Raw genomic sequence first — 22,684 nt, 5'->3', positions numbered from 1 at the left:
TGTGCCTTTGCAACACAGGAAAAGAAAGTGAGGCTGGTGACTTTGCACAGCCTTCCCTCCCTCAAATCAAAGTCACGCCATCATCTTGATGTCATGGTTCTCTTCAAGAATGAAGGACAAACACAACCTGTGAGTGAGTAGCAGCTCCTCTCCTCCCCTCCCCTCCCTCTCCGTTCCTGTCTTCTGGTGTTCTACCCAGCAGAAGGTACACAACATGGCCAAAATCTGCCTTTTTTCCTTTGGGTTTACTGGCTACAATTCTTGCTCAGAGACCAAGCCCTAAACCCAATTCATTCTGGAGCTCATAGACTGGACAACAAGTCCCCACCCACCTAGCACAGAGTGAATGTCATTACTAAACAGTAATTGTTTCACTTTTACCCAACAACCCTGAGGACCTTCCCCTCCTAGTCTGATTTTTTTTGTTTCATTAAAGGGGCCATCCCTTGAGTAACTACTTTAAAAAGCCTATTCATTGAACAGGTGTGGTGTATCTCACTCCAAGCGAGAATGTGACAAGACTTAGCCTGAAAGGGCCAGGGTCTCACATTATATCCTGGGCCATCTCCAGTCATCCTGATGAATATCAGGTCACTGGACCCAGATGGCTCAGGAGAAGAAAGTGAGGTTGGTGACCTTGAGCAGCCCTCCCTCCCTCAAATCAAAGTCAACTGCAAATCATGTCATCATCTTGATGTCATGGTCCTCTTTGAGAATGAAGGACAAACACAAACTCTATCCACTATGCCACCAAGCCAAACTGTGACAGCCTTATAGAAATATGTTAACTGATATGTTAAACTTGGCCCCCAGGCCTCAATCAAAATCATGTTCTCTTAAGCATCAGGTTTATCCCTAACCATGTTGAGAGTCTGCCCAGGAGAATTATTCCATCTATTTCTAAACTACAAGGAGAAAACCAACAGTAGACATTTGATGAGCACATTACTTTAACTTTTCAGAGCAGGAAGTAAAGTTTCTGAGTGATATAGCACGTGTGGCTTTGGGGAACAGATTTCTATTCCCTTCACTTGGGAAACACATGACAGATTTTCAAGATTCCAATTATTTCTGACTTAGTCATTTGCACATGCAAATTGAGTTTATGACACTAGGCATGACTCCCCTAGCACTAGATTCCAAAAAAATATAACTTGAATCATTCTGTACATCACTGTCTTGTTCCAAAGGAACACAGAACAAGTATGCCCAAACAACATCTCTCAGTGACAGAAAAGTAGTCAGTCAATAAACATTTATTAAGCACCTACTGTGGGTCAGGCAGGTCCTAAGCACTGGGGATACAAAGAAAGGCAAAAGACAGTCCCTGCTCTCAAGGAGTTCCCAGTCTGATGAAGGAGACAACATGCAAACAACTATCTACAAACAAGATATATACAGGATAAACTGGAGAAAATGACAGAGAGAAGGCATTAGAATTAGGAAGGATCAGGAAAGGTTTCTGGTAGAAGATGAGATTTTAGCTGGGACTTAATGGAAACCAGGGAAGTCAGGAAGGGGAAATGAGGAGGGAGGGCATTCCAGGCATGGGATAGCCAGTGAAAATGGAAGGAGTTGGGAGATGGGAGGTCTTGTTAGAGAAACAGTAAGGAGGTCAGTGAGACTGGATCAAAGAGTATGTAGGGGAAAGGGGACAGGAGTTGCTATAAAGAGGAAAAAGATCAGAAAGGTTGGGGCGGGGCGGGGGTGGGGGTCTCAAGAGAGAACAAGGAACGAAAAGCTTTGAAAGCCATAACATTTTATATGTGATCCTGGAGGTGATAGGGAGCCACTGGAATTTGGGAGGGAGGGAGGGGAGAAGAAAAAGAGAGATAAATATGCTCAGAGCTCTTTTTTTAGGAAGATCCCTTTGGAGGCTGAGAGGAGGATAGACTGAAGAGGTGAGAGAGGTCTGTGGCAGGCAGAACAATCAGCAAGCTACTGTGATAGTCCAGCACGAGGGAGGAAGGCCTGTACCAGCACCAGAAGAGAGGAGAAGACACTGAACATGGGCTCTGTAATGACTATACTACATGTTAGAATTTCCCTTCTTCACTGAGGAGCAGGCTAATGGAGTGACTGAACAGCCAGTCAATTAAAAGGCTTCTGACAGCCCAAACTGCCCCATGTACCGGTGATCCTTTGTGAGTAAACTCTATCTGAATTTGGAGATAGCTGCCAGAAACCACAGAACCAGCCTGTGGAAGCAGATGAGATCACCAAGTAAAACTGCATGGAGGAAGGAAGAGAAGAAGACCCAGGATGGAGCCCAAGGGGACTCCCAAGGTTAAAGGGCGTGAGGTAGGGGAAGTAAAGGAAATTGAGGAGGAGTGGCTCAGATATAGTCTATACTTCTCCCAATCCTCTTTATATTATGGAGTACATGCAACACATTTAAAACCTCGATCACCTTTTCCAGAGGATCCTATTTAGAAATGTTGAGAAAAATTGAAAGGCTGCTTCTAAGACACAGGAAATGGTGGCATGCCTGATGGCTGGTCACAGATACCTCTATGAATAAAAGGGATCAAAACAATCACTCTGCAAACTTCAAAAGCCAGAAGAAAACATCCATCATCTGTAGGTGCCATTTGTTCTACTTCCAAGGCACCATCACTCTTAGGTCAAGTAGGAGAAATATTGGGAAAGTTCGTACATATTCTACTTAAGTGTATCCTGGTGTATTTTTTCATACTTTCACTCCAACTCATTTTTAGCAAAATGGCAACCTAATTTCACCTTCCAATCATGCCTTACATTCCAGAGAAATAAACAAGTTATAGGAGTAAGAAGCTGTCCAAAAGGGATAGGAGGAGAGGCAATAAGTACTTAGATAGCACCTACTAAGTAGTAGGCGTTGTGCTATGTCCTTTACAAGTGTTAACTAATCTCATCCTCACAGCAACCCTGAGAGATAGGTGCTGTTATTATCCCTGTTTTGCAGTTGAGGAAACTGAGGCAGAGAGATGTTAAGAGACTTGGTCAAGGTTACAGAGCTAGTATGTGTCTGAGGCCACATTTGAACTCAGGTCTTCCAGACTCCAGGTCCAGTGCTCTATCCACTGAACTACCAAGTTGCAAATAAATAACATGGTAGTCCTTCTGTTATTTCTTACATAAGTTTGAAAAATCTTGCTGCCAGGTCATCATTTGGGACTACAGTTTGTGTCCTAAGAATGCCACCCCAGAAGAAACTTTCACATCTGAAACCAAATACAGATACAGATCAAGATGACTGGACATGGCCCCCAGATGACTACAGGACATCCAATCCGAAACCAAATACGTTGTGACAATAAATACATGGGAAGCAGCACAATGTCAATCCAGTGTTAAGCAAATGGTCATGAAAAATTAAAAAGACCTTTGTTAGTGAGACTATCTTCTTCCACCTCAGAATCCAGGCCTCCATAGACGATATCTTGAGATACTAGACCTTTTGGAGTTTCAGTTTCTGCCCTGGAACTAAGTAGCCTTGATCAGTGAGAGCTGGCTATGTCCAAGAGGCAACCAACTTTGTTTCTCCTGGACCATTTCCTCTAATGTCACCACTCATGTGTCCTGGTCCTCTTCTCTACTTCTGCTCTTAGAATGTTACCATTGCTTCTAGAAAGGATGTGGGCATATTCCAAATCCGTATGGCTCCATTCACTTTTTCCTTGAGGGCAAGGGGTCATCTCTCTTTTGAATCTATAGCCTCAAATGCTCAATGTGATGCCTGGCACATAGTAAAGGTTTAATACTTGTTCATTCATTTATCCTTCTGAAGTGGGAGAAAACTATGGAAGGGAGGGCAATTAGGGCAAGACATCCTTCCCCTAAACTAGATTGAGAATAACTGGAGATGTAGGTGAAGGGCTAGGGGTGAAAGAGAGAGTTTGGGGAAATTTCTTCAGAAGCACCATTTCCATATGGAAATACACATCCCACTTTCCCGTAGGAGATGGAGAATGTTTTTCATTAGAGAGGCTGGGTGTTAGTGACTTCATCTTTAGCAGCAGGTTCACTGTGAACAAAATCTCACCAAAACAACACAGAGGACTCAAGGAGGTTATTCACCTTCACTTTCTTTTAAGGTTAATCTCTATATTTTAAGCAAAAGATAAGCACAAAGCAAATGACCTACCAATTGGAAGGCCATTCCTTTCCATATAGAAAGCTAAAACTGAGTCTACTAATAAGAAAATTGCTATCTGACTAGGAAGCAGAAAACCAAGAATCAGGTTCACTATTGATATAATCTTCCTTGGGACTCAGTTTTCCCCTAGTAAAATTAGATCTGATATGACACTTAGCTCCTTATCCATCTCATGGGACCAGGGTAAGAATTAACAAAATAATAATTGGAAAGTGTTTTTTTAAGCTCCTCAGATTTAAAAAAAAATTAAATCAACCATGCTCTTCATATATATTATCTTGGGCTTAGGATAATGAAGAATTTTCATAGCCCTAACTTGAGACTGAACAACTATGTATTCCTAAGCAATGCCTAACTCACCATGGAGACATAGCTTTCTAATATATAAACTAGGGTATAGTGATGCTGGTTTAAGGAATGAACTACCTCTCCAGCACTGTGCTCACCTGTCTAACAGCTCCTCGGGTTCTGAGTTCTTACCTTTTACCTTTGTAGCCAAAAAGAATATAAGAACCAGCTGCTATCAGCAAAGGTGAAGGGACTGTGCTATGGGCAATGACATAAAGGAAGAGGACAGAGGCCCTTTAGTATTCCTCGAACATAGGCCCTTTAGTATTCCTCGAACATCTTGGCCATTAAAAAAAAAACGGGAGTGAGAGAGAGAGAGAGCAGGAGAGGGAGAAACTCTGGGCCTGCCACACTGCAGCTTGCCTACCATCTTGATGTCCTTGATGCGTGCAGATGGTGTGGAAGTGGCTGGCACTAGAATAACCCATGAGAAAGAATGAGAGGCCAATGGAGATTTATGTGAGGAGAGTGAGATGGACAAGGTAAAATTGTCAGGAGGAGTTGTTAGAAAGTAAAATATATTGTGACAATTCCACTCCTGCCGTTCATCAATAAACTGACAGATCATTTAGTGTCAATTAGGAGTGATAGATGGACAAGTCCCCATGATCCTGGGCCAAAATTAATGGCTGGGAGGGAGAGGGTGATTGAAAATGACGGCTGACATTGAGAAGAAAGTCCTGAAGGTCCCTGAGGGGCCATTACTTGCCTCATTCCCTTGCAGATCAATGCAGGGACAAACCCAAAAACAGACACTTTGAGACAAAACTTAATCAGACTTCCTTTTCTTCCTTCTTTTTTTAAGTTTAGTCCTGCCTTGTTCGGCTTTGTTCCTCACTCCTGGGTCTTCAACAGCATGTGGTTAATAGGTGGCCCCCTCCCTCCTTCTGCAGGCCTGTCCATGGCAACGGGTGACCCACCTTTAGGCTGAATGCCCTTTGAAACCCTTAATTTGGGTGTAGGAGACAAGGTGGGTGTGAATGCTCTCAGAAATAGACAGGTTTGGGGTAGCTTTGCTAGATGCTAACCAGTAATCCTTTTAGTTCAAGCTCTCAAATTTTCCCAGCCTGAAGCATGGCATCAAAGGATTTAGTTTTAGAGCTAAAAAGGACCTTCTAGGACATTAAGTCCATGCCCCCTCATTTTTACAGACGAGAAAACTGAGGGAGGTTAAGTGACTTGTCCTGAGGTGGGATTTGAACCCAGGTCTGCCTGACTCCTAGTCCAGCACTCTATGCAGTTTCTCTGCCTCTTGGGTCATCCTACACAGATAAACATACAATGACATTTGAGATCCCTCATTTTTTTCCAGGAAATTTAACTTCACTTTTCATTTTTAAGGTCCCTTAATCTACCCAGGACCAGAATCCCTGAAAGAGCCCCTCTCTAGCTCAGCCTTCGTCTTTTGCTCATTTTGCACTACACCTGTGAGTCTATAACGTCTCCTGTCATGGTAGGCTATTTCCTGACCCATGGCTTCCTGCCACTTGGAAGGGTCAGTAGGGACAAATGTTTTTAATATAAATAGTAGGACTGACAGACATATCTCCCTATATAGCCAACACAATTTATTCAGGAATGTTAGGTAAGAAAAGACTGAGTTGCCATTGACACCTTAGAAGAGTTTTTAGACACGATAAAGGTTATTAAAAGTTGAGTTGTTATAGAATTACTGTCCCTACAGATCCTGAAAGTGTACTGCTGCTGCCTCCTTCTGTATGAGATACTGACATGACTGGACATGAAGGTGGATCATTATTCGGTACATGATAGCCTCTATTCCTTTAGTGTACTTAAGATTAGATAGAGAATTCACTGAGAGTCTCTCTGAAAAAGGTAAGGTACCCAAGTGGAAATCTAAAATGATTCTTTTTGATGATTCAGTCATGGCATGGTAGACAGAGTGCTGAATGTGGAAGTCAGGAAGATCAGGGTTCAAATCCCACTTCGTGTACACTAGCTGTGTGACCCTGGGCAAGTCAGTTCCCTGAGCTGTAAAATGACGAGGATGGAATTGATGGCCTCTGTATCTATGATCCTATCGTCCTATGATAATTCCAATCTTAAAATCACAATGCTAATTTTACAGTCCCATAGATATGGAATAAGCACTAAATAATACTAATCATGACTAATTGTTGTGGCTCTGCAAGACGTTCCTCTAAGTCAGGGAGTATCCTGGCACCCTCCCCCCATGGGGACTCACATAGAAACTCAATGGGGGTCATGGAGTTCTACAGTGTCAAAGGGTCATTTAGTGGTCTCACTAGTCTAACTTATGATATAAGTATGAGATTTAGAGTTGAAAAGAACTTTAGAAACCATTGTCTAAGATCCTTCTTTGAGGCCCAGAGGAGTTAAGACCCAAGATCTCCTGGATAGTAAACCGTAGAGATGGGACCCCAAATCCAGGGTTCTCTCTACTACAACACACTTTCTTTATGACAGGGTTTTTGAGTTTCAGCAGCTTTAGTTGGCCTTGTGTGGCCTGAGGGCATGAGCAGTGCAAAGTGGGCATGCTATTCTGAACCAAGGCTGCAGTGAAGTTGCAATGCCAATACAGGAAAGCGATGCCAGAAACACCTTGGATTCATTACACGTTTGATTTGGAATTAATTTTTGGTCATTGCCCATTCAGCCAAATTTTTCGCAATGTTATATGGGGTCGCAGTTTAAGAAGCACTGTTCTACGACATAGGTCCCCTCTACCAGATCAGCTACCACAAAAAGGAGAGATAAAGAATGAGATTTTCTGTTTAAGGTGGAACAAGGCAGACAGTAGAAGAAGTAGCTACCATCCATTACTTACAGGATGAAAAATATCAAAAACTTCTGACAAAAAGTAAATCAACTTTTGTGTTGTGGTGCAAACAGAGAGAGGACAGCCTTTTCCCCAGAGGACGTTTCCCTTTCCTACTCACAAGCATTTTGGCAGTGAGATCGGGACATATAAGGGAGCTCCATCTTCTGTTCATTGCTGAAGCTGCACTCACAGTGAAGGAGGTGGCAAGTTACAAATGCTCCTATGCCTGCCAGAGATGGATCCCAGGAGCAGAGTCAGAGCATGAAGGGACCCTAAAGATTATCTAGTCTAACTCTCATTTTACAGGAGAGGAAACTGAGGCACCAAGAAGTGCAATAACTTGCCCAAAGTAACACTGAAAACTGGGATCTGAATGCAGGTGTTTTCAGTCCAAATTCAATATCCCTTTAACTGCATCATGGAAAGAGAAGGATAAAAAGGGTAATTAATAATAATAATGATAATAGCATTTATACAGCACTTTACCAACCTTATCTCATGTTATCCTTACCACAACCTTGGGAGGTAAGTGCTATTACTATCTGCATTTTACAGATGAGGAAACTGAGGCAGGTAGAAATTAAGTGACTTGCTCAGGGTTACAGAGCTAGTAAATGTCTGAGGCTGATTTTGAACGTAGATCTTCCTGACTCCAAGTCCAGAGCTCGGTGCAACCAAGCTGCCGTCTAGCTTTGTCAACAGCCACACAAGAGGTCATTCATAAAAAAGGAAAGGCACAGATTTTAAGTAAAAATATCAAAGAGGTCTCCATGATACACTAAACACCTGAAATGCTTTTCTTATCCCAGGTTCCTTTGGTCCCTTTATAACTTTAAGCCATGTAACCATGGATAAATTGATTAACCTCTTTGAGCTTCAGTTTCCTCATCTGTAAAATGGGAATAGCACCTTCTCCCACTCACCTCCTCACAAGGCTATTACGAGTGCTGAATGAGACAATACATATAGAAAGTGCTTTGTAAACCACAGAAAGTCATACAAAAATAAAGAGAGCAATTGAAGGTTTAATTTAACAAGTGCTCATAATGCCTGCCAGAAACGAACCCTAGGAGTAGAGATTTCGACCAAATGTAGACCATGGTTTTCTTGTGATGACCCAAATACAACCAGGAAGGATCACAGAGGTACAAAGAAAAAGTTAAAAAAAAAAAAAGATTCCTATCCTCAAGAACAGGAATGGAAGATGGTTGGGGATTATATATGGAAAGGGTTGGGGAATCATTACTGTCACTGTTTGGGCCTATGGATCAAAAAACTCCAAAGAATCCTATTAACAAAAGACCCCCTTCTGCCTTTTTCCATTCACCACTTGGGGGGAATCAGAATGAAAAAGATCAGGGTCCTGCTTTGGATAAAATACCTATGAGAAGAGAAAGGAAGAGTGAAAATGAGTGAAATGAGAAAAATGACAGTGAAAATGAGATGAGCTAAAAATGTAAAGAGAGGCAGAAAAAGGGTAAAAAGAGATAGGCAAGGGAAGTCAGTAGGGGTAAGCTTCTAGAAGGGGTGGAGGGTAGGAGAGGCTGGGGGCTGACCCCAGCCCTGTCTCTGCTGCACCACACGTTACTTCTCATAGTCCCTGATCACACACAACACCTCTCTCTCTTCTCTTTCCTACTGCCAAGGATTTGGGGAGTGACATAAAGGGGAGCTCCATCTTTTGATATGATACTGTACATGGGGAGGCAGCCAGGTGGCAGGCTAGGTGGGCTTGGACTCAGGAAGACCTGAGTTCAAATCCAGCTACTGGATGTTGTGTCTACTTGTTGGTATCTGAGGCAGGATGTAAACTCAGATCATTCTGAGTGCTTTATCTACGGGGTTTTTGGGGTTCAGCCATTTTTCAGTTGTGTCCAATTCTTAAGGTCGTCTTAGCAAAGATATTGGAGTGGTTGGCCATTTTCTTCTCTAGCTCATCTTATGGAAGAAGAAACTGAGACAAACATGGCCTAGGGTCACACAGCTAAGAAGTATCTGAGGTCACATTTGAACTGCACCACTTAACTGCCCCAGATACTACAATTTTAATGGCAGATGGGAGAGCAAACAAAACAAGCAATCCTTACCTCCACACCAATTTAACAAGCATTTCTTAAAAAGCTACTGTGCCCAGAGCACAGTGATAGATCCTAGGGAAAACAGGAAGTGCAGATAAAACACAAGCCTTGCCTTGCAAAGCTTACAGGTTAACAGAGAATGCAGTAGCACTAACAACTCTAGCTCAGGTTTCATAACCTTTCACTGAATCACAGACCCCTCTGCCAGTCTGATGAAGCCTGCAGACCCCTTCCTCTCCTCTTTCTCCTTCTTCTTCTTCTGGAGGGTGAGACAATCAGGATTAAGTGACTTGATTAAGGTCACACATCTACAAAGTGTCAAGTGTCTGAGACTGGATTTGAACTCAGGTCCTCCTGACTCCAGGCCAGTGCTCTATTCACTGCACCATCTAGCTTCCCCCTTCTTCTAAATAAGGTTTTTAAATATTAAAATAAAAAGCAGAGGACTTCCAAGGAAATCAATCATATTAAAATAGTTACATAAAAAATTTTTTATAAACAAGTTCACAGACCCCCAGGTAAAGAACCCCTGCCCTACATGACACAAAATAAGTATATATTCCAAAAATGATAGCAAAAAATGTTCATTACCTTCCATTTCTAATGATTTTACTCTAGTGTGATAAAGCCATTTAATGTTCTAACAACAAAGAAATTAAAGACAGCAGTGGGGTACAATGGAAAGCATGGTACATTTGGCATCAAAGGACCTGGGTTCAAATCTTGCCTCTGCTACTACCTACCTATATGATGTTGGGCAAGTTTCTTCACTCCTTCGCTAAGTTCCAGCCACTGTTTAATGAATGGGTCAGACTAGGTGACCTCAAAGTTCCCTTTCATTTCCAAATCGCTGTTGCTCGGTCATATCCAACTGCCTTCTTGGCTACTGGAACAAACTGTTTTCACCCACCCATTTTGGCTTGGGGTAGACATTCCCCTACTTCACCAACAAGTTTGAGGCCTGTCACTTACCCTCCACCTGATTTAGCCCATCTGCCCACATGGTTTTTCTGGATTTGGCCTCTGAGTGTGCTACAGCTTCTTAGAGCCACAGGTGAGAGCTGAGTGCCAAGCAGACATCAAACTTCAGCCAGTTACATGTATTTCAAGTGTAACACCTGGTACGATGTCTGGTTGATATGGCAGAAACAGCACTGCACCTGAAGTCAAGAAGTCCTGAGTTCAAAACCAGCCTCAGACTCCTACCAGCTGTGTGGCCTAACCTCTGCATGCCTCAGTTTCCTCAATGGCAAAAAGGGGCTAATAAGAGCATTTCCCTCCTAAGGTTGTTGTGAGGATAAAAAGAGATAATATTTGTAAAGTGCTATATAAATGCAATGATGATACTGGACTGAGCACAGTTTTATTTGCTTTGTTTTGATTAAATATTTTTCAATTATCAATAAATCCCAAAGAACTTCAAAGAAAAAATGAGCTCCAAACAACCATTGTTTATGCAGGAGAGTGTCTACTATCAAAATTCCAGGATCACTGAAAGAAGTGAGCCCAGGTGGGAGAGTTCATGGCATGATTTTCTAGAATTACATGACTGAAAAGAAATTTTTGTTATTTTGTTATTAATTCCCTCATTCTGCAAACAGTTCTTATTAAGTTTCTTCCAATCTTCCATGAACGTCAATAGAATGATTACAACAGGAGGTCACGTGTTCCTAATACTGGAAGTCTTTGATCTGAGGCTGAATGCCTACCTATTGGAGGTATGGTGGTCATGATTCCTACCATGGGAAAGAGTTGTCTCTTCTGTTTATATTTATATATATGTATGTGTGTGTATATATGTAAATATATACACATCCATATATATGTATAAATATATATCTACACACATATCCTTTTGCAATCTTATGTAAATATATGCATATATGCGTGTGTGTATTTATAGCTATCTATCCTCCCTAGTCACTATGCTATATGATCAATGACTGGATATCATGTTTGAAATGGTCCCAGCAGTCATGCTGGAGAAGCATAGCAATAGGAAGGCATCACCATTACCATAGGAAAGGGAGTGTGAAAACACTTTGACCTATAAGTAGATTTTTGTTCATTCATCCTTAACACTTGAAGAGAAGCAATGTTCATCATGATGTTGGGGTCAAGGTGCAGTGTGTTTGACTGTGACCAATCAGACCAACACAAGCTTGGAAGGTTCCACCACAGGTTGGGCACAAATAGTCCATTTGAACATTTGGGATGGAGATGTCTCTAAATTGGTGCAGCTCATGTTCCTTTAAGATACTGTGATTCCACTTTGCTCACAGAACACAGAACCTTCTTTAATGAAGGCACACTATGCTGGGCATATGGGCCAGACCATGTCCTATAACTGACTCCAAAGTTCTTCAGAGAGACCATGAGAGTGTCTTTGTATTGCATCATCTGATCTGCACATAAGTACTTGACTTCTATGGGTTCCTCATAAAATAGACATATTTTTAGGCAAACATATGTTTGACATTTGAACAATGTGGCCAGCTCATTGGAATTGTACTTTCTGTGGGAGAGTTTGAATGTTTGGCAGTTTAGTTTGAGAAAGGACCTCAGTGTCCAGTACCTTATACTGCCAGATAATCATCAGAATCTTCCTAAGACAATTCAAATGGAAGCGATGCAGTTTCCTGACATGGCGCTGGTAGACCGTCCATGTTTCACAGGCATTCAACAAAGAGCTCATGGCTCTGTAGAACTTCAGTAAGGTCATCAGCCTAATACCTCTTCTCTCACACACTTTTTTTGGGAGCTTCCCAAATGCTGAGTTATCTCTGGCAATAAGTGCATCAACCTCATCACCTATGTAGACATCCTTGGAAAGGTTACTACCAAGGTATGTGAACTTATCCACAGCATTCAAAATTTCCCCATTTGCAATAATTTGCCAATTGATATAGAGCAACAAGGGAGTACAGGAGACAGAGAGCTGGATTTGAAATTTTCCTGACACCACTATCTCCCTGAGTTCAAATCTGGCCTCAAACTAGGTGTATGACTCAGAGGTGTATGACACCTTTGCTTGTCTCAGTTTACCCAACTATAAAATGGGGATAATTATAGCAGCCACCTTCCAAGGTTGTTATAAGGATAAAATGAAATATTTACAAAGTGCTTTGCAAACCTTAAAGCACCATATAAATGCTAGCTATTTATTACTATTATACTCCATCTGAAGCTTATAGCAGGTATTTATCTTAAATATAAGATATCAGCTGAGCAACACATATGATAGTGTTTCCCTGACAAACTTTTATCCTTTCATCTACAACATTGGGAGGCTTTACCTAAAACAGAAGTGGGGAACCTGTAGCCTTGAGGCTACATGTGACCCTCTAGGTCCTCAAGTGTGGCCCTCTGACTAAATTAGGGCCACATTTGAGGACCTAGAGGGCCACATGTGGCCTCGAGGCCACAGATCCCCCACTCCTGAATCCTTAAAGAAGACAAATTAGCCCCTAGAGGTCTGACTGGCCTCAGCTTTCCTGATACAGCTTCCTTCCCTGCCCCAACATGTCATCCCCCACCCTCCACAACCATCACCATCAACCAATGTGGAGTAGGTCCAGGACAAAGCTTCCCCTGGCACCTGATTGGCCTGGGCTTCCTGGTCATCCAGGAACATAAAAACTTTCTTTTCTCACTGAATAATTTGTGCAGGGGGGCGTCCCAACTGCATAATTCATTGGCCACTATTATCCATCCTTTCTATTGTGCTTTCAGGATTTACTTCTGGCAGAGCAAATTTGCCAAGACAAGAAAAGAGCCATTCTCACTATGAAAACTCCATGTACTTACTTTGAGACTTTCACAGAATCATCTGCCCATCCTCCTTGTCGTCGGGCTGGCTTTGGTGGGGGACCCTGTAAAGAGGAAGAAAAGAAGAAGCCAAAACAACATATGTATATGTAAACTTGACTCTAACAATAATTTGTTTGCATGTGGTTGATGGAATCAAAACCATGCCTTCAGGATGGAGAATTTAACTAATACTAATACTGGAGTGTCAAGATTCTCAACCTCCTTCAAACTCTGTTTCTGTTCAAAGTTTACAGAGAAATGCTTTCATGAACTATACCTGGCTCACTAAAACCTGTACTGATAATTTAGGCAGAAAATAATAAGTTACAATAGAGCGGATGGGAAACCTAATCTGAAGACTTTAGAACATAAGAGCTAAAAATATTCAGTGACTATGACCTAACCGAATGGGGGGAAAAAAGCAGTAAAATATCAACATAGAGACAGAAAAGCAGCCTCATCTTTTTTGGTTTTATAACCAAGGTTGAACTGGTAAAACATCAAGAATAAATTCATAAAAAAATAATAGTAAATTAAATAGTAAAAACAGTAAAAGTAAATTTACAGTAGAAACATTAATTTTGTTTTCTAAAAAATTTAAATATTCATCACTGCTTTCATTGAGTTTTGGAAATGTCAGTAACACTAATGCATTAAAACATTAGGCTCACTGAAATTTCCTATGAATTACTCAAAACTTACTCTCTAACTTAAAAAAATGCTTTATTGATAAAGTAAAAGCTTTAAATCTAGAATCACTTCCCAATCACCCCCAGCTTTCCCTTTCTCCAAACAATAAAAACTTAAACAAGTTAAGCAAACCCATCTGATTGAGGCTGAAAAGACTAGGTGACATCTCCATTTATGTTTTACTATTCCTCAACAGAAAGGAAATGTACTTTCATAGCAGCCCCCTGGGACCAAATCTGGACACCTTTTGTATTCGACCCAACTTCCATGGTCTTCATTTACATTACTGTAACTATTCAGTATATTTTTCTCCTGGTCCTGTTTTGTGCATTAGTTCCTATCAGTCTTCCCATGTTTCTCTGAATTCCTCACATTTGTCATTTATTAGACTGTAAACTCCTTGAGAGCAGACAGTATCTCCTGCCTCTTTTTACGTTCCCAGCCGTATGCTCAGTGTCTGGCACACAGCAGGTAGTTAATAAGTGTTATTGACTGATTATGTTCACAATACTTTATTATATTCAAATGCCACAATTTGTTTAATTATCCTGCCCAATTAATAGCCAAATGTTACTATGAATATTCTGGAATATGTGGTCCCTTTTTGTCATTAACCTCTTTGGGTTAAAAGCCCAGCAATGGAACCAATGGGCTGAAGACACAAAAAATTAGTGGCCTTTTCAGGGGGGGAGGTCCATAACTCCAAAATGGTTTCCACACTGGCAGTTCTAACTCAAGGCTGCAGCAACAATTCCCTGTATCTGACGTCCTTCTGTCCTTTACATACTATTTCCTTCTTTCATCATCTTACAGATTAGAGGTGATACCTCAGAGTTATTGCAATTTGGATTTCTCTTCTTATTCGTGATGAGGAGCATTTTTCTGCACAGTTATTTTTATTCTGGATTTATTCTCTTGGACATTGCTTATGTCCTTTGATTTGACTGCTGAACTTTGGGGGAACGCTTTTTTTACTCATATGCTTGTATTGATTCCCTATAGATTATGGGACATTAGGTTTGGGTTTTTGTTGTTGTTTTTTATGAGATGGTTGACGCAAATATTTTCCCCAAAACATAGTTTTAACTTTTTAACCTACTCTATAACTTTTTTTCTGTGAATCATTTTTCAAGGTGACAAAACATCTTTTATACTTTCCCATTTATAAGGCAATGTGGAAAGAGTGTTTAACCAGGATTTAAATTTAAGTCCTGTCTCTATCACTTTTTACCTGCCTAATCTAGGAAAAGTCCTCTGAGCCTCATCCTCCTTATCTGTATAATGGAAATGATACTATATGGGTATTGTGAAGATCCAGGCATGTCATGCATATAAAGTCATATATAAATGGAAGCCACATCAGTACACTATAAAGGAGGCCAACAAGGACATTATTCTCCTTTTCTGGAGATGAAAACTCATAAGCCACATCAAGAACATCCTAAAATGCCACACCGAATCTTTCTGCATAGGATGCAATGGACAATTCTGTCAACTTTCAAATAAGAAGCTGTAAACTACTTCAATTCTAGCCTGGTGCACTGGAAAGAACACAAGATGGGGGAATCAGGAGACCTGGGTTCAAATCTCAACTCTGCCACTTGTGTGACTTTGGGCAAAACACTTAATTTCTCTGGCCCTCAGGTACCTGCATCTATAAAATGACATTTCTTTTAAAAATCTTGTGACAATTCAAAGAATTCTATAAACTGAAGCCAAGCTGTCTTTTGTCTCTTACAAACACAAAAGAAAGTTTAATACTTGTCAAATGAATGAGAGTGAAAGCATGACAAAGAGGATGAGGGAAAATGGTTAACAGTTGAAAAAGAGGCTTAGCATTAAAAAAAAAATTCCAAAATCTTAGGATTTAGACTCAATGACTTCTGGGTATCCTACCAACTACAAAATTTATAAAATTATATGAATCTAAGTCCATCCACTGCTCCTAGCCAATGAGGAGAATCAATCAGCATTGATCATATTTACCCTAGAGAACACCTACACTGAACTCAATACAGTACTGGGAAGGAAAAAGAAATGGAACCTAACATCAAGGAGTTTACAATTTAGATGGGAAAACAAGATCTGCACATATGAAATAATCAGCAAATAAAACAAGGCAGCATATGAACAAAAACCAGAACTAGGAACAATGGTCAGAAATTACAAAGATAAATTTAAGCTTGATATAAGGAAAAATTCCTTAACAACTGAAACTATCCAACAGTGGAATGAGTTGCCTTGAAAGGCATTTCATAGACTTTCATACTGGAAAGAATCTTAGAAATTGCCCAGTCTGTCCCTGTCATTTTATGGATGAGCCAAGTGAGGCTCACAGCAGTGGTTCCCTCTCATTGAAGGTCTTTGAGCAAAGGCTAGAAGACCAATTGCCAGGGATGCTGATAGGACCATTCTTATTCTGGATGATTAGGAAAAGACTCTGAGGTCCCTTCCGTCTTTGAGATTCTATCACTGTCTAAACCAGGGGTGGGGAATCTGTAGCTTCCAGGCTACACGTGAATTTTTAGGTCCTTGGGTGCAGTCTTTTGAGTCCAAGTTTTCAGAACAAATCCTTTTATTAAGGAGATTTTTCTGTGAAGTTTGGATTCAGTCAAAGGGTTGAACTTGAGGACCTAGAGGGCCACATGTGACTGTGAAGCTGCAGGTTCCTCACTCCTGGACTACATGGGATACTATGTGGTACAGATCATTAAACAGGTGGGAAGGAAACAAGCATTTATCAAATACCTACTATGTGCCCAGTACCGTGCTAAACATTTTATAAATATTATCTCATTTGTGGAAAGCTGATGGACTCAAAGCAAACATTGTTTTTCTTCTTTCTTTATTTTTCTTGATTTTCTTCCTTGGAACATGGCTAATATATTTTATATAACTTCATGTATATACTGTATATCATATTTCTAGCCTTCTCAATGGGAAAGGGGTTGGGAGCAGAAAATTTAGAACTAGAAATAAAAATAAAATTTTAAAAATATTATCTCATTTGATCCTCATAGCAACCCTGGGAGGCAGGTACTATTATTACCTCCATTTTACAATGGACAAAACTGAAGCAGATGGAGGTTAAGTGACGTGCTTAGGATCACACAGCTAATAAGTATTCACGAATCACATCTGAACTCAAGTCTTCAGAACTGAGGTTCAAATCTGATCTCACACTAGCTGTGTGACCCTGGGTGAGTCACTTAACCCTGTCTGCCTCAGTTTCCTCATCTGTAAAATGAGCTGGAAAAGGAAATGGAATACCCTTCCAGTATCTCTGCTAAGAAACCCCCAAAAGGGACACAACTGAAAAGAACTGAACAATGAACAACTTCAGGATCCAGGAGCTGATTCTAGGCATTTAAAGGATGAAAAATGCCTCTAAGCATTCAAGACTGAGATAAGATCCCAGTGAGAGTGAAAAAGTTAGGAAAAGCTTCACGGAGGAAGCCAGACCTAAAAGATGCCCAGACAAAGCCAAAGCACCATTTTCTTACATAAAGCTTAAGGGCTACTGTCTCCCTACCAAACTACCTGGTATTTAACTACTTCATATCTATTTGTACTTATTAACTTGATGTTTATAGGGCATGTGTATTTTATATGTTCTTACTATCTCCCCAATTAGAATGTAATTTCACTCTATTAATAGAGATTATTTCCTTTCTGCTATCTGTATCCCCAGCAGTACCTTGCACATAGTAATAAGTGCTTAATAAATACTTGCTAATTGATTTGTGAGGGATTTGAGTCTTACAGATAGGACAAAATGTATGAGTAAAAATAATTAATACAAAATAAATCAACCTGCTTCTGAAATACAGGGTAATAATCCCAAGAAACAAAATGGGAAAACAACTTCCAAATTTGGCAAGCAATTCCCCAGGTAACATTCCCCAGGCTCATTAAAAAAGGATTCTTAAGAGGTACATCACTGAAACAGACAGAAATAGGAAGGGGGTGATGGCAGCCCTCAGGCAGTGCATCCCTCGTGTTCCTTCTTGAAAGCCAGAGTCATAACCATGAGTGTGGGAAATGAACATCGCCTGCCAGTGGCTGCTGCCTGATGGAAGGAGGGGGCAAGACCCCGCATAGCTCCGTATGAGAAGCAAAAATATTCATTCTCCAAAAATAAACAAGGAGCAGGAATGATTGGGAGTAAAGAGATGGAAACACAGGACTGGAGGCTACAGTTCCAAAATACCAGGCCTCTTCAAACACGATCGTGTGAGAGGCAGAGAGAAGGAAATTCAGGAAAGGGAATCTTTATATGGTCTCACCCGAATGGGCCAGGATTCAACTATCTGGAATTACCACGTCACTCAGAGTTCTTCAGGGGACAGGGGTTTTTGTGATCTTTATGTATGGTTTCCCCAGATTCTTGAAATGCCAAAACCGAAAAGATGTTGTGGTGCCAAAAAAGGAGTCTTTTGAGTTTGGAAACTTCTCGCACACATCAGAAGTCCTAGAAAAACCCCATGATGTCTACCAGCCAATGAATGAGTTTCCACTTGCACCGCTGGTATTCCTATGGCCACTAAGACCTGGTTCATATAAGCACTTTGATCCAATTCCCAACACAGATGTTTAATCAAGCAAGACCCACACCACGCCTGGTGACCAAGCCCAGTGGCGCTTTGGGGAAGATGCTACACACTGCTGAACATTAGCCACTAAAGGGAAATACAATCCCTTCATCACTCCTTCCAGGAAGGGAAGATTCCTGATAGGGACAACCTAGGACACTGAAATCCAAGATCTCCCAAACCAATGGGCCTGCTTCTGTCAGCCCCCATAGCCATCCTTGGGGGAAGAAATCATTGTGAAGGGGCCTTAGTTTTTGCAAGGCTTGTGTGCCAGATGAGAGTCTGGGAAGCCACGAAGCAGCCCTCTGGCTTTGAAAACCCAGATGTTGGTGCTTCCCTCTCTGCTAACTATGGTCAGACAGCAGGACCTATCTACTGAATTGTGATATATGTATTAATTATGGTCAGACAGAGGAAGCCATGTCTGTTGATCTTTGATTTCTCTGTATTTCCTCTGAAGTTCAGGGTGCTGACTTTTTCCCCTGAACTAACCGAATGATACATATGCTTGATTAAAGTGATTTTTAACCCCTCAAAAAAAAAGAAAGAAATCATTGTGGAGGGGGGGCCCTGCCTTCTTCATCCCCATCAGCAACAACTGCTGACCAAATTTTTACCAACAATCAGAGAAACACACAAACCCTGGGAGTGGCAATAACCCCCCAAACATTGTAGCTTCTTCCAGCCCAGCCCTCATAAGCATCATCCAGGAAAGCATCTCCTATGCAACAGGGGCCAACCATCCTCACCAACAGCCATGCATACACAGGGCAGGCAAGCCAATATCGCTGAAGCTGCAGGGCTCCCTGAGGCAAAGACAGGTGGTCTCTCATGTGTGCCAGGGGAGTCGCCACCACCACCATCCTAACCACAATCTCAGACCCTAGGGGCAGCCTACAACCCTGACCCCAAGATCCCTGAGAATGGTGACATTCAATAATGACATTAAAGAAGAGGCACAGTCATCTGCTTTGTCCCTGCACTCTAAGGACTATGGGATTTTTCCATCTGACTGTCTTCTCTACTCACCTTCCTTCCCATTCCACTCCTGCCTCCCTGGAATGTAAGTTCCCTGAAAACAGGGCCTGTCTTGTTTTTCTACTTGTATCCTCAGTACTTAGCACAGTGCTTTGCACACAGAAAATGCTTAAAAAATCTTTTATTCACTTATTCATTCCAGGAGAATGAAAGCCCATAAGAAACGTGTTCAGATATTGCAGAAGGAAAATATTTCTTAAATTCAATTCAACAAACTTTTGCTAAGCAAGCATCTACTTATACACCAGGCCCTGTGCTAGCCTCTGGGTGAGTACGTGTACGTGTGTGTATGTGTGTGTGTGTGTGTGTGTGTGTGTGTCCTTTTGACTGAATCCTGAAGGCCACAGGTGCCCCACCCTGGTACCTGTGGTACCAATGGGACCAATCCCCATGTAAGCTTCTTGAGGACAAGAGCTGCTTCTGCTTTGTGTCCCCAGGATTCAGTACAGGGCTTTGCACATTTACTGTTGTTGTTGTTTGGTCTTCAGTCATGTCTGACTCTTCATGATCCCATTTGGGGTTTTCTTGGCAAAGGTACTGAAATGATTTGCAGATTTCTTCTTCAATTCATCTTACAAATGGGGAAACTGAGGCAAACAGGATTAAGCGACTTGCCCAGGGGTTACATAACAAGTAAATTTCTGAGGCCACATTTGAACTCAGATTTTTCTGACTCCAAGCTCCATGTTCTATCCCACGTGGCATCGAGTTGCCACTACTTTGCATACAGTAAGAACTTAATGAATGCCTTATTCATTTATCATTCTAGGAATATGAAAGCCTAAGAAGAAATATATTCAGATATCATACAAGAAAAATATTTATTCAATTTACCAAGCTTTTGCTAAGCAAACACTTACTAGATTGCCAGGCACTGTGCCAGCCTCTGGGTGTGTTAAAAACAACAACCAAACAAACAATTCCCATTAGAACGTACCTTTCCTGAGGACAGGGACTGTTTTTGCTTTTTATATGTATCCCCAGAACTCAGCACAGTGCCTGAAGCATCCTAATGGCTTCCTAAATGTTTGCTGATTGATGCATGAAAATTCCCTGCTCTCAGAGAGCTTATAGTCTAAAGATAGGTCACTGTACATACACAAAAACAAGGTAATTTGAAAAAGAAAAGAACGCTAACTACTTGGGGGGAATCAGGAAAAGTTTCTTAGGAAGCTGCATCTGAGTTAAGCTTAGGAGACCCAAGTCAAGATCTGTATTCTGGAGAGAATGTTGGGGAAGCCTGTGCAAAGGAACCAAAACTATAGGAGGAAGGATGAACCTGGGAAACAAAGACTATTCCAGTTTGGCACAATGAAGGGTACATGAAGAAGAGTGGTAGATATGAGCCAGACTGTGAAACTGGTAAGGAAAGCCAGGCTGAGGAGCTGGTGTTGGGTCCTACAGGCAACAGCAAGACCTGAAGGTTTTGGAGTAGGTGAGTTTATGGGTTGTCTGTTGGGTTTTTTTCAGTGCTTAGAACAGTGCTTGGCACATGACAGATGCTTAGTAAATGTTTACCGATTGACTGATTTTAATTGTTTTAAGTTTTAATTGCTTTAGTACATGGCATTCAACCAGCAACACTCCTGAGTGCTGGCCAAACCAAATTAAAATAAAATTGGAAAATATTTAACAAAATATATAAAATTACATAGACATTTAATATATAGTACATATATACACACATAATGTAATATAATATATTCATATATTTAACAAAATACATACAATTACATATACATGTATGTGTGTGTGTGTGTGTGCGCGTGCAGAGCAGCTAGGTGGCCCAGTGGATAGAGTGGAGGGCCTAAAGCCTAGGAATACCCACCTCAGACACTTACTAGCTGTGTGACCCTGGGCAAGTCACTTTACCCTGTTTGACTCAGTTTTCTCATCTGTAAAATAAGTTGGAGAAAGAAATCACAAGCACTCCAGGATCTTTGCCAAGAAACCCCCAAATGGGGACACAAAGAGTTGGACTGAAATGACTGAATGAACAAAAATTACAATTATAATAAAACACAGACAACATGACATTTTAAAACTAAGACATTATGCAACCAGCAGGGACCCTTACATATGAATTAATCCTGCTAGCCCCACCACTACCCATCCCCACCCCAAGACCCTCTATTTGAGTTTGACACAACTGGTATGGAGGCTAGATTAGAAAGGGGAAGAGAAGGGAGGTGGGGAGACCTGTAAGAAGGCTATTCCAGTCAGGGTGGGAAGTCATTAGAGCCTCAACTGCATGAGTGAAGAAAGAAGAGGAATGTGAGAAAACTGGCAACTGACTAGATATGGGATGCAAGGGATAAGGAAAGGTTGAGGACGACCCTGGCAACCACTTTTCAACTTTGAGTCATAATAAGTTCAGGCCCTAATTCAAAATCTTCCCCCTTAAAACTTACTTCATCCCATAAATAGAGAGAATATGTATTAGGAACTTGGGGTTTTTTTTGTTTATTCTTCATGGAGTTTTGGTTAATGGAAAGTGATGTACTGTCTCAGCTTGTTACTGAACTCTACATAAAATCAGGCACTTTTAGCCAAAGTGGACATATGGAAATGGTCAATTTTGGACTTCAGGGAAGAAACCCAGATCCCAGGGATCCTGATGAACAAAAGAAAGGACTCGAATGCCAGGATGAGAGTTGTTTGTGGTCACTGTCTGACTCAGAAACTGGCTCATTTTACATTTGTTATTCTAAGAAGCTGCCTCCCTCTTTATACGGGTACAGAGATACAACATCAGACTTACACATCTCAAATCAAGAAGAGACTGAGGATTGGCTTTGTTAATCCTTCTAGAGGTCTGCCACATTCCTCTCTGAATAGGTGGGTCTTACTACACACTCTTGAGTCAGAAAACAATTCTTTGACCAAAATATCTGCTTGATAGATCCCTGCTAAAAGTAGAAGCTAATGAAGCAAGTGCTGGTAAAGAAAAGTAATCCTCTCAATATAATTTATCCTGACTTCCTGAGAACCAAAAGATGGTTTTATATATAAGTAAATATAGATTTGGAGGCTAACACTATTAAGCAAAGAACATCATTAGGACTGTGTGCAGTGAAGGAAAGAACCAGACTATGAGATAAGAGGCTTTGACTCCAGGCTGTCAATCTGCTGTGTGACCTTGGGTAGGTCACCTGCCAGAAGGGATGGACTCCATCTCTAAATTCAC

General features: G+C 41.1%; 1 protein-coding gene across 1 annotated transcript in view; it reads right to left on the bottom strand.

Annotated features, from left to right (window-relative positions):
• The window catches only part of IFT43 (intraflagellar transport 43), a 135,126-nt gene that overhangs the window by 84,720 nt on the left and 27,722 nt on the right, over positions 1-22,684 (bottom strand). The window contains exon 3 of the mRNA XM_072623308.1: positions 13,175-13,239. Within this exon, the coding sequence (XP_072479409.1) occupies positions 13,175-13,239 (65 nt within the window). The remainder of the gene's footprint in view (positions 1-13,174; positions 13,240-22,684) is intronic.

This window comes from Notamacropus eugenii, chromosome 7 (assembly GCF_028372415.1).
Source record: "Notamacropus eugenii isolate mMacEug1 chromosome 7, mMacEug1.pri_v2, whole genome shotgun sequence".
Lineage (NCBI taxonomy): Eukaryota > Metazoa > Chordata > Mammalia > Diprotodontia > Macropodidae > Notamacropus > Notamacropus eugenii.
This window is presented reverse-complemented; position numbering and strand designations above follow the sequence as displayed.